Source organism: Anoplophora glabripennis, unplaced genomic scaffold (assembly GCF_000390285.2).
Source record: "Anoplophora glabripennis isolate ALB-LARVAE unplaced genomic scaffold, Agla_2.0 scaffold13, whole genome shotgun sequence".
Lineage (NCBI taxonomy): Eukaryota > Metazoa > Arthropoda > Insecta > Coleoptera > Cerambycidae > Anoplophora > Anoplophora glabripennis.
In genome coordinates, this window is record NW_019416478.1 from 2,117 (window position 1) to 18,547 (window position 16,431).

The 16,431-nt window shown below is 33.4% G+C and overlaps 1 protein-coding gene across 1 annotated transcript in view; it reads right to left on the bottom strand.

The window, feature by feature from the left end:
* Positions 1-399: 399 nt before the first annotated feature.
* LOC108904516 overlaps positions 400-16,431 on the bottom strand; it is a 27,970-nt gene continuing 11,938 nt past the window's right edge. Inside the window, exons 3-12 of the mRNA XM_018707110.2 lie at positions 11,023-11,090; positions 10,704-10,964; positions 10,354-10,593; positions 9,987-10,296; positions 6,767-6,834; positions 6,635-6,709; positions 6,482-6,580; positions 6,294-6,422; positions 5,947-6,204; positions 400-3,066 (exon numbers count right to left, since the gene is read on the bottom strand). Of these exons, the coding sequence (XP_018562626.1) occupies positions 2,966-3,066; positions 5,947-6,204; positions 6,294-6,422; positions 6,482-6,580; positions 6,635-6,709; positions 6,767-6,834; positions 9,987-10,296; positions 10,354-10,593; positions 10,704-10,964; positions 11,023-11,090 (1,609 nt within the window). The 3' untranslated portion in view covers positions 400-2,965. The remainder of the gene's footprint in view (positions 3,067-5,946; positions 6,205-6,293; positions 6,423-6,481; positions 6,581-6,634; positions 6,710-6,766; positions 6,835-9,986; positions 10,297-10,353; positions 10,594-10,703; positions 10,965-11,022; positions 11,091-16,431) is intronic.

The following is a 16,431-nucleotide window of genomic DNA, read 5'->3' on the forward strand; positions in this document are numbered from 1 at the left end:
CTACAATTGCGTGATTGATTTGAGTTCTTAATAGTTAGTAGGTAGATTAAATTTGTGAGTGCAAATTAAAATAAAAAATTAGTAAGAAATGTTTTTTTGTGGCCTTCGTTAAAAATTTTCAGAAGTATCCGGACCCCACCTAAAATTACTTGCCGACCCCTGCTATACAGAGTGGTAGAAAATGAAAATATAGGTATGGTTTCTTCAACAAACATACATACATAAATAAACAGTTTCGTAATGAAAATTTTTGGAAAACACTATGATATTTTTTCTGTAACTGATTTTTTAATTACGAGTAGGGTAGATTGGAGAGTTCAAAATTCCCCCCCCACTTTTGCTCCCCCCACCACTTCCCCCGCCCACAAACTGGTTTTCAACCAATTAGAGATGGGGGAAGTCTATACTGACCGATGAGAGGCTGGAGTTGAAAATTGTTGGGGGGGAAATTATGAACTCTCCAATCTACCCTACTATTATGTACCTCCTTCCAAGTATTTAATTTAAGACTTATACCATGTATATTTCACAAATTTGCTTATGTCACTGGTCAACTAAGCAATAAAAAATAAATCGTTCTATTTAAAACTACCAAAAAAAATGTAGAACGGTTTCTCAAAAACGGCTAGGTATCGGTGCGTTACAAACCAAAATGATGTTATTTAAAGAAAACTCTGATTAATTTCAGCCCGCGTTAACATAAATTAAAAAAATAGTTGAGGAATTTAAAAATAATTTCTATATAGTGATTTCTCTTGAGCACTTTTGCTGATCAATTTTTTTTCTTAGCACTGAGACGATCTTTCCCGAGATATATGGCCGATGTCCCTTTTTATTTGGACACTCAGTTAAACCATCACAGGTTTCTGTTATCGGACGCTCCTTCTTCCTCCTATTGGAATCTATTTTGCATTCTTTGCTTTTGCCTTTGCATTTTGTGATTTTTCCACGAAAATCTGAAGTCAAAACAGGCTGTTTCTAAAAATTTTTTATAGCGACACCAAAAAATAAACTCAAAAACTCTGAAACTGAAAGCACGTTCACGTTCTTTAAAATCGGGGCTGAACGCGGCAGAGAATATCGCCACCGGTACGATTAAAATTGTGACACAAATTTTTAACGTATGAGTTAAAAACTACCAATTGTGTTTTTTTTATGAATATGTTTCAAAAATCGTAGCTAGAATATATTTATATAAACATTATATTACATGAAAAAATTGGCTGTGTGAGAAAAAACGTGTTAAATACATAAAAAAATATGCAGTACACTAAAACGATATATATCCAAATCCTCCTTTCTGTCAACATTCTTATATCTCTAATCTGACACTATCGTATATTTACATTCTTTACATTTTTGTTAAAATATACCTCTCTCCACTTTTTCTGTATACCCTTTCGTGAGATAACCATTTAATCGAATCCCTGCTTCCGTCTTTTTTTTTCGCTAAGTTATCGAAGTTTTTGATATAATAATAGTTTCACGCCTAAGGAGATTCCGACTAAATGGTGTCATCTGATTTATACAAGATTTTTGGCAATATCAAGTACCAAATATATAAAATTTTTATACTATTGTAATGAGAATACTGACTTCAGTATAAAATGCTTATCTAAATATTTGTTTTTTTTTTCTAAGAGACAACAGGTTTTCAGACATATTTAGAATAAATTCTATAGTGTATAAGGGAGGCAACATCTATATGTATACAATATTACGAAAAATTAGAAGTTTGATATTTTATGCCAAATATATATCACCTTGGAAACCAAAGGGCAGACGTCCTTGAAATCCGCATCTTTGGCGTCAAGAAGACAGTCACAAATACATATTGAATGGTTTTCGTACACTTTCAAAGTAAACTCAACGTTTTATGATTAGTACATTTGTTACGGAGTATGAAACATTCCGCTTTTAGTGTATTCATAATAACAATGGTCACTTTACAAATTCGGAGGCGAATTTAAGCCAGTTCACGTGAAATTATTCTACGAAAATTAGCGGCAATAAAATGTAATAGCCAGCTGCCTTTTTCCTAATGTGCTGCCTCGTCAAAATCACAGTTTTATTTACACAATACGTAATACCGAATAAATGTAATGTTTAGCTCCATCAAAGAATCGTAATGTTAAAATAGCAAAATTAGCGACACCACCACCTTTTGTACGAGATTTAAATACTCGTACTACCGTGAAAGGTCACGCATTTCAAATCCCATTGATATTATTTACCATCTTGTAATAATATTGGTAAAAATGGATGAATTCAAAACGATAAAAAAACTTTGAAAAAACATCAGAAATATACAAAAAACACTTTTAATTACACCATACACATTGTTATAAATTGGCAAGATTAAAAAAAGCATTTTCGTTGTACTGTAAGCTCCCGTCGTAACAAAATTATTGTACACCCTGTGTAATTAAAAGCATCCATTCATAACATTTTTACACGATATTGTACACATACGTAATTAGAAATAAATAAGTTTATACTCCGAAAGCCAAACAAATCACAAAAACAGCCCTTTGCTCCTACCCAGCTGCGGCATAAAAGATTCTTAAACACACGAAAATCCAAAAAATTGACTACATATCATGTCACGAATCGTGTAGAAACAATGCACCCTACCCAGTGCGGCAATATTAAAACTTTTTAGGCCCTTATGTAAATTCTCAATTATCTAAAAACGATTCCTAAACTGCCAACAACAAAATACAGCCTCGGTAACCTTCACGCGTGAACTAAATCGTGGGAACGTTACCAGCTACTCAATTCCGATGAAAAATAAACCCTCCGACGTAAAAGCCACCTCAGCTGTACAGTTTCGAGTAGTTTGCGTTACCTCTACAAGTTAAAAAGTAAAAAATATCTTAAATTTCCACTAAAGTCCACTTTGTTCCATTCTGTTCGGTAAATACACTTAATACTCGGTTAAGGTGTGCAGCGTCGCCTTCCTTCATCATCTCAAAACTATCACCGACAGCACCGACAGAGCTACCAAACAAACCGTTGGCAGCAACAACTGGCTCGTGTTGACATCGTCACTCTCGGCACAGGTCCCTGCGAACAAGCCGATATATAACAACCGAATCAATTGAAATACAAAGCTTTACACCACCCCCTAATATCAGAAATGTCATCAAAATGCGTTGACTACAATTATATTCGACAATTCAAAGTGAAAGGTTAATAAAATAGGATCGTTAGAGGAGCAAATGATTCTATGAGTGAGAATTCCAGGAACATAATTGAGAATTTGAGGTGTGAGAGGTCAGGAAGAATTCGAGGAGTGGGAGATTTCATGCCCAAGAATTCTAAAAGTGGGATGTTCTATCTGTGAGAATTCAAAATTTGGTCAATGAGAAGGCAGTAGGTGAGAATTTCAAGAACGAGAGGTTAACGACTGAGAATTTCATTCAAAACATCTGCTGTCTAACTAAAACTATGTCATAAATCTATTATTAAACTGCTATATAGCTACTCAAGAAGTATTTTAAGGGTAGTGCAATAATTTTTGACAATGACGTACATTAGAAAAGCGGAAGGTAGTAGAATGTCAATTCAATGTGAGATGTGGATAAAATGAGAATTAGATGAGCGAAGGGTTCTGAGTGAGAATTCCAGGATCAAGAGATTCTGTGAGAGAAAATACAAGGAATGAAAGGTCTGTGTGAAAGAATTCCAGGAGTGGTAACTTACATGTCCATCAAGAATTCTAACAGTGTGAGGTTCTATTTATGAGAATTCAAAGATCGAGAGGTTCTAAGTGAGAATTCAATCAATGAGAAAGAAAGAATTCGAAGGGTGAGAAATTGATAATTGAGAACTTTTGAAATTTGTGATATATTCTACAATTCTACTGTAATTTACAATGATAAAAATTAGAATAGAGAAAGGTCAAGTAATGCTTATAAAATGAGAATTAGAGTAGCAAAAGAAATTCCAGGAGCTGGAGGTTCTAGTAAGAATTTGAGGGGCGAGATGTATGTCAAGAAGACTTCGAGGAGTGGGAGATTTCATGCCCAAGAATTCTAAACGTGGGAGATTCTATCCATGAGAATTCAAAAATCCAAAGGTTTTAAGTGAAAATTCGACGTATGAAAGGTCTGTGTGAAAGAATTCCAAAACTGGTAAATTCAATGTTCAAGATTTCTAATAATGGAAGGTTATATTATTGAGAATTCAAAGATCGAGAGGTTCTAAGTGAGAATTCAATCAATGAGAAAGAAAGAATTCGAAGGGTGAGAAATTGATAATTGAGAACTTTTGAAATTTGTGATATATTCTACAATTCTACTGTAATTTACAATGATAAAAATTAGAATAGAGAAAGGTCAAGTAATGCTTATAAAATGAGAATTAGAGTAGCAAAAGATTATATGAGTGAAAATTCCAGGAGCTGGAGGTTCTAGGACTTCGAGTAGGAGATTTCATGCCCAAGAATTCTAAAAGTGGGAGGTTCTATCTGTGAGAATTCAAAATTTGATCAATGAGAAGGCAGTAGGTGAGAATTTCAAGAACGAGAGGTTAACGACTGAGAATTTCATTCAAAACATCTGCTGTCTAACTAAAACTATGTCATAAATCTATTATTAAACTGCTATATAGCTACTCAAGAAGTATTTTAAGGGTAGTGCAATAATTTTTGACAATGACGTACATTAGAAAAGCGGAAGGTAGTAGAATGTCAATTCAATGTGAGATGTGGATAAAATGAGAATTAGATGAGCGAAGGGTTCTGAGTGAGAATTCCAGGATCAAGAGATTCTGTGAGAGAAAATACAAGGAATGAAAGGTTTGTGTGAAAGAATTCCAGGAGTGGTAACTTACATGTCCATCAAGAATTCTAACAGTGTGAGGTTATATTTATGAGAATTCAAAGATCGAGAGGTTCTAAGTGAGAATTCAATCAATGGGAAGGAAAGAATTTAAGGGCGAGAAATTGATAATTGAGAATTTTTGAAATTTCTGTTGTATTCTAAAAATAATAAAATGAATACATCTTAATGATACAGAAAACACAAGCACAAAAACTTGCTACTATTTTATAAAAACTGGTCTTAAATTGCTGTATAGCTACTCAGGAAGAGTATTTTATGGGTTATTATATTTGACAATGGATAAAAATTAGAAAGAGGAAGGTTGAGTAATGCTCATAAAATGAGAATCAGAGTAGCAAAATATTCTATAAATGAGAATTCCAGAAGCTGGAGGTTCTAGTGAGAATTTGAGGGGTGAGAGGTGTGTGAGAAATATGAGGAGTACCAGAAGTAAAAGCGAATGGTTCTGTTAATGAATATCTAAGAGAAAATTTGATCAGTGAGAAGGTAGTGAGTGAGAATTCAGGAAGGGAGAGGTACTGAAATTTCTGTTGTCTTTGAGAAATAACGAAATATAGATATAAATCTGCTTCTAAATTGCTATATAACTACCCAAGAAGAGTATTCTAAGGGTGGTTACAAAGATACTAAACAATAATGAAAATTAGACAAGCAGGAGGTAAAAGAATTAATATTCAGATAGAACGGTTGCCAAGATTAGAGGTTTGTAAGGAAAAATTTGAATAGTGAGAGATTCCACAATCAAGAATACTAAAAGCAGGAGGAGGTTATATTAGTATGAAATCAAGAAATAAGGTTATGAGTGAGAATTCAATCAGAGAAAGAGTTCAAGGAATGATATTTAGGACTGAGAATTCATAGTGTAATAAGTGAGAATTTGAGGACATTAATAAGTGAGAATTCAAAAAGTGAGAGGTTGATGAGTGAGAATTTAAGAAGTGAAAGGCCGATTAGTGAGAATTTATAGAACGAGAGGTCAATGAACGGAATTAAGCAACGAGATATTGACAAACAAGTTGTGAAGGAATGAAAATATTCATAGCTCACTTTAACAAAGAACTAAATAGTCAACAAACCATTAACTTACAGCACTACTTACCATTGCTGGTGAAATTGAAAGCCCAGTTGCCGCCGACTCCAGGAACGATGTTCCTGTGGCAGCTCTCGGACACTCCGGAAAGTCGTAAAATCGGCGGCCCTTCCTTCCCTAGTATTCCATCAATCATCGCAGATTTAGCCTCATCGGCCAAAGTGTAAATAAAACAGTATCGTAGAGCATCCGTCGATTTTCGAGCCACTGGGGTGGTTATAACATAGGTTATACCGTTCTCCTCCCAACTTCCGTGACAGGAATAGGCTGCAAATGTTATCATTAAATTATCGTTATTAGCAATATTAAATAAAGATTCAACACAGAAAAGAGTGACTTAAAAATTAGTTTCTTACCGCTAACTGCTTGCTGTGAGCAGCTCGATTTGAATTCCATTTCATGAGATCCGCTGCATCCGACAGCAAGGGCTTCGTAATCGTGCGAAACGCAGTCCGGTTCTGGATTGTTCGCGCTTTTCACATCATCTGAAAACAAACGACGAGTTATATGAGCAACTAAATAACCTCAACGTTAAAAGTCGTACCTGGCTGCTGTCTCTTCTTCCTCTTCTTTGCCTGAGTGGAAATGCTCGCTAGAGTGTATCGGCCGAGATGGGGGCACTTCTTAGGATGTAACGTTGTTGCTGCAATTGTAAACATTTAAAACAAATCTAGTAAAGAGTGCAAGTGATACTTACTGATAAGTGTTGTGTACGGAGTCGTACTAGGGTCGAAATCAAGACAGGCATCATCGGGATTTTCCACGTAATTTTCTAAAATGAGAAAAGTTTATTGGCGTCAAAGTAGGGATGAAGTAAAATGCAACTAACCTGTCTGTTGTAGTTCGATGATGTTGGAATCTCGCTTGTAGAAGACCATGCAAACATAACCGCTGTCGCTAAAAATAAGTACATTTTATTGGTGAATTGTATTGCACACATAGACAGGCTCATTCACATAACACTCTCCAGACCCGATACTTCGAGAACGAAGAGATTTTTTGATCCTGTAAAAGCCAGTTGATGGAGCTGCTCGACGATGACGATTAAGGTATCAAGTGGAATTTTTTGGTCGTCATCTCTATAATAATCTTATGGAGGAAAACAACAGTGGATAAAAATACCTAATTTTGATGTTTAATTGCATCCCTTTTGTTCAACAGTCCTTTAACCAGTGAACCGTACTAACATATTTTTGCAAAATAATGTTTTTAATTTATTAGAAGACGCTCTATCCCCAAAACATGCTCAAAATACAGCGATAGTAAAATTACAAACCTCTTAAATGGGACCTATCCTGGAACACCGATCAGGACAAATGGTTTAGGTGGCCAGCATGATCACCAGATCTGACACCACTTGAATTTTTCTTATACGGGTCTCTTTAAGAGGACTCTATAGCAAATAGGCAACCAGCAATACATTTTAATAGATTTTATTACACAGTTTGTATAAATATGAATTAATGTACAAATAATAGACTTTCCCCCATTTTAATGCAGATTTTCTATAAAGTGGACTTAGTTTGAAACTCAAATTACTTTTTGGTGTAAAAAAATTTGTAATTCGCTTTTTCGAAAGCAGCAAATTACAAATTTCATTACAACAAAAAGTAATTTGAGTTTCAAACTAACTCCATTTTGTAGAAAATATGCATTAGAATGGAGAGTCTGTTATTTGTGCATTAATTCACATTTAGACAAACTGTATAATAAAATCTATAAAAATGTATTGCTGGTTGCCTATTTGGTATAGAGTCGTCTTAAAGAGACCCCTATAAGAAAAAATCAAGTGGTGTCACATCTGGTGACCGTGCTGGCCACCTAAACCATTTGTCCTGATCGATGTTCCAAGATAGATTCTTAAAAGATATGGTATATGCTAAGTCAGTAGAAAATATTTAATCAATAACATTTATTTATCTGATGAATTTCTATTTACTAGATATTGGGGGTGCAATTTAATGCTAGATGGGGTATGTAGTCCGCAAAGTAGTTGTTTCTTAGAAAAGTTTATGGTTTTAACTTGATAATCAATCTAAAATTGGTCCTTATAACCGATTTTAAGCCTTTTCTAAATATTTTAGTTCAAGTTTTATTGTTTGAAGCTGAAACCAGACTCATTTTTGAGTCATGAAAATATCACGGGTTTTGAGTATATTTAATTTGGTTGTTTGATAACTCAAAAGTTACTTAATTTTTAAAATTCCAGTAACTGACATAAATTGCTTAAAATTAAATTGTGATTTGGAAAAACTATTTCTCAAAGCTCCTGCCTAAAATTTCCTTTCAAATCAGCACCTTTTTTTATTTATTTTCAAAATATTCCACTTGAGGCCTTAGTAGACGTCATAAAAGAGGTCTATAAACTGTTTTTTATATAGAATCAAAAAATCTCTTTCCCTTATCAAGTTATCCAGCTGGTGGAGTTTTATGTGAATCACCCCGTATAAGATTGAAAAACTGTACAATCTGATATCAAAAATAATTATGGAATATAAAAAAATAATAATAAATAGTATTTCAAAAAAAATTTGGCAACTTAGGAATTCAAAATTTAAGGCACATCACTTTACTGCAGCTAATGAAACAGAAAATAAAAAGCTCAAAGGTGTTTTCTAGCATTGCAGTTTCTAGGGACAGATTTCAGGAGACTGTAACTCCGAAAGAGGGGGCTATTGGGTAAAAAGAAAAAATACGGGTCCCCTAAATATGTTTTAAGAATCTACGACCAAATTTTGTTGCATGGATTTCGGGACATCCTGTATTATTTGGAATCACATTTAAAACGACATATTATACGCTGTATCAGTGACGTCAGGTTTGCTGCAGGTTGAAACAATTTTCAAATTATCAACTTAATTGTAGCGGCATATGCGCTTTGAACACTTAAGACATTGTAAACTACATTAAAATATTTTTTGTTTTGGAAAAAGAAAAAGCTAAAACCGAGAAAAGATCTGAAGAGTGAAGAGAAAAGACGAAATGAGGTGTGACACAGGACAGTGTTTTATGTGAGTATTTTTTTATTGTAATATAATCCACAGGTGGTTAGAATGTGACAAATAACCATAAGACAAAGATTATGTGCATCAGAAGTTTGTAAAAGCCCGAAGCGAGATGTTAAGACACTGTTCAATATAGATAAATACATTTTAAATATGATGCGACATGCTCAAATCACCAGAAACACCTCAAATGTAGCATTTAATTAATTTCTCCCTTAAGAGGGCTCTATAACAAATAGCCAACTAGCAATACATTTTTGTAGATTTTATTACACAGTTTGTCTAAGTATGAATAAATGCACAAATAACAGATTTTCCCTCATTTTAACGCAGATTTTCTATAAAAATGAACTTAATTTGAAACTCAAATTACTTTTTGTTGTTTGTAATTTGCCGCTTTTGAGCAAGCCGTATCGTAAATTACAAATTTCTTTATATCAAAAAGTTATTTGGGTTTCAAACTAAGTTCATTTTATGGAAAATCTGCGTCAGAATGGGGGAAAGGGATTTGTGCATTAATTCATATTTTGACAAACTGTAATAATATAAAAATGTTTTGCTGATTGGCTATTTGCTATAGAGCCCTCTTAATGACCATTTTCCAAGTTAAAATTTGACACCTCTAAATTTTTTGTACTTTTTACATTTTCGAATAACGTATATTTTGTATCAAATATTTAATTGTGAGTATATTATTTTAGTGAGGCTCAATGATGATAATCGTGAATTATTTTAAAATAACACCGGTATTCTTCAAAAAAAAAAAAAAATTACAAGCAATCACCAAGTAACTAAACGTACATTCACATTAAAAGAAATTCAATATTTATACATAATTGGCGCGATTCCAGTTTAAAACTCGCGAGTTTTTCATTTTACAAAAGATTCTTCATCGAATATGCAGCCTGATTGAGGCGAAATTATATATTTCCAACATGCAAACCTGTTGCGGTAATGACAAGAAATTATATGCCACGTACACCACAACTGACAAATTATCCACCATTACATTGCTTTCTATTTCGTAATTTCTATATAACTTACCATCCGGCTGTGATGTGAGCCACGATTTTCACCTTTTTCTGTTCTTGCTGTTGAAGAATCCCGTGGCACACGACCCTCATCTCAGAATTCTGCCTTCGTTGGTCCTGAGACTCAAAACCGAATTCCGTAAAGGAGAAAGTTTGAGTAAAGGACTGATGAACCTTGTTCTGTTTCGGCGGTTCGTCGTCTAGGATTTTCAAGGTGGCGTTTCTCTGTGAGAACTTGTAAGTCTTGTGGTGGTCCAGGCTGAGCCAGGTGTGGTGGTCGGTTATCCAGACGGGAAATTTGCATCTTTTGTGCTGATCGTCCACTGAAATTAAAAATATTTGGATAAACGCTACTAAACATATCGATGGTTTCGTCTTACCCGTAGTAAGCTTCATGGTTCTACTACCTTCTAAGGCAGTGGCATCCAATCCGGTACAAGTGGCGTCCGCAGATTCAGCGACGTTGTAAATAGTCTTCCCGTTCTCAGTGCTTCTCTGGTAGATGAAACACCTGTACTGGGCCTCGTCCGAAGCGCTTCTTCTGTTGCCTTGCGAAATTTTGCCCATCAAATATCTGGTTGACCCTTCTTTCCACGTAGCTAGACACACCAGTTCTTCGACTGATAAAAAAAATATGTAACGTGAGTAACAATTATAAAGAATTGACCCAGTCTAACATTGTACCATATACAATTTGTCATTAAACACCTTTCATGTCAAAATAACTTACCGTTACTCTCAGACCCGTGCACGTCCGGACAAGCCTGATACTTGAGCACCAATCTAGAGTCGTCTGTGCAGCTTTCCGCCTTGCTAGGAGGATTGCTGCAGTCACCCGTCATTCGGTTATAGCTGAAGGTGAACGGGGCGCTCTTAAACGGGCAAGTGATGGGCTTGGCTTCCGGGTACTTCCGAAATAAGCTGTATAAGAAAGCGTCCCCGGTTATCATGGAGCAAATGTCGGCAAGTGATGCCTTCGGTTCACAAAAAGCTGTGGAGAGATAAATGTATGTTAAGGAATTGTGAAGCGATGTTGGGTTGGCACTTACTCTCTTTGTATTGGAGAACGCTGGGGTGTTTTGGGTGGATCACCAAGCATCTGAAGCAGTTGTCTTGTCTGTAATAAAGTATAATATTTTAAAATCATTGCATTGAACACAGGAAATGATGAAAACGAATTTATTTGATGATCGTTCACTGATAATAATTGTAATTTTTATAAAAAAAATGCAATATCTACTGATAAATCAAATGACTGGCTTTTAGGGACAATAGAAATTAGAAGAAAAAAAACATATAGGGTGCTTCGTACTGTAATGGCAGAGTGGCGCAACCTAGTCCAGTATGGAAAGACTACTTTAAAAAGTTCTGAGTCAAAATTTTTGAGCTTTCAACACAACTGAAGACCACAAGAGAAAAGGAGATTTGTGTGAAATGTTAATTTCGCGAAAAACGAATTTTAATGCTTCGAGTTTTATCTGTGAGTGATAAAACAGTCATTAAAAATAAATTTACAAGGTCAAAAACAAATAAATTGCATGCTTGAGCAAAAAATGATCAACTCCCATATAGCCAGTAAATGAAAAAAAAAAATGTAAAAAAATTAGTTTCAGATTGAAACTTGGTTTCATTTGAGTCCTGCTAAATTAAAATCCAATAACAATTTGTTTAAATAATTGCAAAGAACCAGCGAAATTTGAATTTGCTACAAATAGAAGAACAGAGTATAAATCGTCTCTAAACTACAGTAAAAGTTGTATTTTGTTATGCTTAAGAAACCCTGAAAATTTGGTAAAAAAATATTTATTTGTTTACGAGTTTTTGCATTTGTTTATTAGAAATAGTATTTTTTCAATTGCAAAAACGCGGTTGTTAGCGTTATAATAAAGGGCCTTATGAGGGCTCATTTGTTTCGTCTTGACTTATATTTTCAAGATATGCAATTGGAAATTGTAATTTCATAGTAACCCNCTATTGCAAAAACGCGGTTGTTAGCGTTATAATAAAGGGCCTTATGAGGGCTCATTTGTTTCGTCTTGACTTATATTTTCAAGATATGCAATTGGAAATTGTAATTTCATAGTAACCCCCTCAAAACGGCGTAAAAACAAATAGTGTAATTTGTTTATAAGGTTTTTCGTTAATAACTTTGCGAAGAATGAATATTTTTTAAAGCCGCTTTGATATTTGTAAACATGGTAATTTTTTACGAATTAAAAAAAAAATTGTTCTAGGACTATTTTTAGCCGAGATAGCGTTTTTTTTTTTAATTCATAACTTGTTTATTTATAAACTTTAAGACTTGAAATTTCGGGAATAAATCGATCAACCCTTAAATTTCATAATAACGGTTAAAGATATCGAAAAAAATGTATTTTATAGTAATTGTTAACCCTTTAAAAAATGTCCTCGAATACATTTTTACAACTGGAATGTGGTGGGGGAAATAAGACAGAAATGTTCCGAGACTTCAAATCTTAACTGCCCGAAAATTTTGCAATATCTCCTGTCGTTGTGGACCAATTTTAACGTTTTTTTTTAATCTGGGGTAGCGCATGAAAATAATAATAACTGCACGGTCCAATTTTTTCGCATTTTTCCGAGAAATAATTTTTCACAATGGTACCACCAATAAACAATTTTCTTAAAAAACAATATCTTTATGTAAAAAAATTCAGGAAATTATATATTTTTTATGTATAAATTTTATTTTAATGAGAATGGAGCATTTTAATTTACTTACCTGTTTTAAAATATAATATGTAATTTAATGTTAAAAAATAATACTATTATGCATATTACATCCAAAAATTCAAATTTCGCTGGTGTTTTGCAATTATTTAAACAAATTGTTAATGGATTTTAATTTAGCAGGTCTCAAAAATGAGTATAAACAAAAGCAAAACTCCTGTTGGAGAGCGCTTTTTAATACAGCTAAAAAACTCAATTTTTGGTAATTTTTACATTATAATCATTGTTTAAATAATGATCTTGTTGTTTTAAACCGACACTTTTTGGGAAATATTATTTCATTGACCTTTTGATTTACATGTATTACAAATTTCATTTACTGAGATTGATCCAAACAAAATGGAAAAAATGGTAACAGAAAAAATAAGTTTAGAATTTTTATAGATTACAAAAAATTGAATTAAAAAACGATACCACAGATTTTTCTATACCGAACATAAATGACGATAAACTAGGACAGTCAATATTTTATTTATACTAGATTTAGTAGATAGCATTAAACAGAAATGCATTTTAAAGGTATTGGGAAAATTGCATTCTTAAGGCATAAATGTGCATTATGAATTCTCCAAAATACCTTTTGGTCTCGAAAATGTTTTCGACAATAAAAGCACATTGAGAACATAAGACTAATATTTGATAGATTTAGTCAGACTAATTTCAAAATACAATAAGATAAATACGAAGTAATCACAAATATTGGCCGATGTATCACTTTCATACAGTGGAGTTATTTTTATTACAGAATATACATATAGATTGTTCTACTAGATGGCAATGTCAACCGTCTTTATAATTTATTGAGATTCTTTTTTTCTGTTTTCAATTATTGGAATTTTGCTTATTTTTCATATACAGCATACAAATCATTATGCCCCTAAAAAATCAAGGCTAACACGATTAGTTTTCGAAATATTTGAAAAATCCGAAATTTTGAGATTTGAGATTTTGAGATTGTATTGAAAAAAGAAGAACACTTTCTCATGGCAACTTTTTGCCCTCTATCGAATGGCATGATCAATTTTTATATGTAACGTTTCGTCTCTCCAGGACCATCATCAACTTCATTTTTTTAAATACGACCCCGGAAATTTTATTACATTTTTTGTAAGCATTCATGACCCCCAATACTGTACTGTCTCAGTCCGAACCAGATTCAGACGTTTTGTCTCGAAAAATTCATGTTCAATGTATTCGTTCCAAATTTATCTAATTTTTTTATTTAAATCTTTAGTTATTTANAGAACATAAGACTAATATTTGATAGATTTAGTCAGACTAATTTCAAAATACAATAAGATAAATACGAAGTAATCACAAATATTGGCCGATGTATCACTTTCATACAGTGGAGTTATGTTTATTAAAGAATATACATATAGATTGTTCTACTAGATGGCAATGTCAACCGTCTTTATAATTTATTGAGAATCTTTTTTTCTGTTTTCAATTATTGGAATTTTGCTTATTTTTCATATACAGCATACAAATTCGCTTCTCACTACAGGGATCCCGGAAACGGTAAGAGATACGAGGTAAGTTAAATGGGGGCAAAGTTGCATAATCATGGGACCAACATTATGCCCCTAAAAAATTAAGGCTAACATGATTAGTTTTCGAAATATTTGAAAAACCTGAAATTTGGAGATTTGAGATTTTGAGATGAAATTGAAAAAAGAAGAACACTTTCTCATGGCAACTTTTTGCTGTCGAATGGTATAATCAATTTTTATATGTAACGTTTCGTCTCTCCAGGACCATCATCAACTTTTTTAAATACGACCTTGGAAATTTTATTACATTTTTTGTAAGCATTCATGACCCCCAATACTGTACTGTCTCAGTCCGAACCAGATTCAGACGTTTTGTCTCGAAAAATTCATGTTCAATGTATTCGTTCCAAATTTATCTAATTTTTTTATTTAAATCTTTAGATATTTAGACTCCAATCTTTGGTCAAGGCCATTTGAAGGTCAACTCAGAATTATCCATATGGGAATATTTCTTCTTCATTGCTGTAGCTTTCGGCCTTCTGAACAAAAGTTTACCAGGTCAGAAAATCTAGAAATGGCTAGTTTTTAAGATGTACAAATGTCAGCTACGTTACTTTTGAGACTTTCATCCTTTCTTTTATATTTTGAGAGGAAAAATTTAAATTTAGTTACTTTCTTATTCCTTAATAGATAATCTCACAACTAATAAAAAAATGAACACAGGGAATTTTTCGTTTGTATCGCCAGGAGTCGACTTTTAGAGAAAACAAATTCGTTTCCCAGCGCAATACGCGTTAACGCGTTTCTAACTTTTTCCATCACTGTGGCGGATAGTGGCGCGTCGCGGTAAAAATCGTAGAGATGGCTGGTTTTCAATAAACGGCGACGCTGCCCATTTAGGTGCATCTTTTCAATTTCCTCCGCATTCAAATCGACTCGCGCCGTCCCGAACGAATGCAGGTTTACAATTTACTACAGAAATATGCTACAAATTTATATATGCAATAATGGAAAATTGTAAAAATCTAGTTATACCAGAATAATGTACCGAGAAATATAAGAATGTGTGCATGTGCATGAAAATCGCGCACGGGGAAAAGTTCGCTCGGGGAAATTTATTTATTTGACAAAGTTTGTGCGGAACGGGATCTGACAGTAGCATAATAATGGCCGAACCTGCGACATTAAGGAAAGTTTAATTATGTGGCGTATGACCAGAGTTATACTTTCAAATGGAGACCGCCTCATTCCGAATTTTGATTACATCTGAATTTATTCCTGTTTGGTGGGGAACCTGAAATTACCAGACGTCGATGAACTTTTGCAATTTATTTCGAGGAACGTCTTTTCGATTTGCTCACGCCGATGGCAATTTAATAATTAGACAAGCGAAGTGATACTATTATAGCCACTGATTTATTCAATACTGTGCCCATTTTGGGTACTGTCAAGGCTACAGAACTTTGGTCGATAATACTGAAAATTTATCCTGTTTCAAAATATTTTCGTTGTTTTTATTTACTCCTAATTTGCAGATTTATTAGGTAATATACAGGGTGTCCCTGAAAAGTATGGACAACGCTTGACCACAGGTTCCCTGGATGAAAACAAGACTATTTAGCCTAACTTACCTATATTACCTATATATAAAAGTGCACGCCTACTGAGATATAGCCTACTAAATATATAACAGATAACCTAGTTTTTTTCAAATAATTTGAAAACTGTTTTTCTTAGAAAATTTGGCACATATCTTTTTATATAAGAGCAATGTAAATATAGAATTTGGTGAGAATACATATATAGGATGTTCTATTTCTAGTGCCTGTGCGCCACTGGCTATCCCGTAACTTTTTTGTATGTACGCCAATGACGATAGAATTTATAGTTTTAAAAATAAGCACCATTTTAGAAGATTTTTTGCCTCTTACAAAATTTTGATATCGTTTATGGATTTCGAGTAAAATTGGCATATTTTACACATTAAATAATATAAAATCAGTTTAAGATATATAGAACATTGTAGTACAAGGTGCCATATAACAGAGAAACAAATTCATAACAATAATTAAAAGGTTCTGTATCAAGTTAGATTTAATTTTAGCTTACTTTGTTTTTTATTGCAATTTATACTTTTGCTGAACAAACTGATATGTTAGTAGTTTTGGGTTATTGTGAAGGAAATTGTTGTGCTACTGTTCGAACATATGCTGT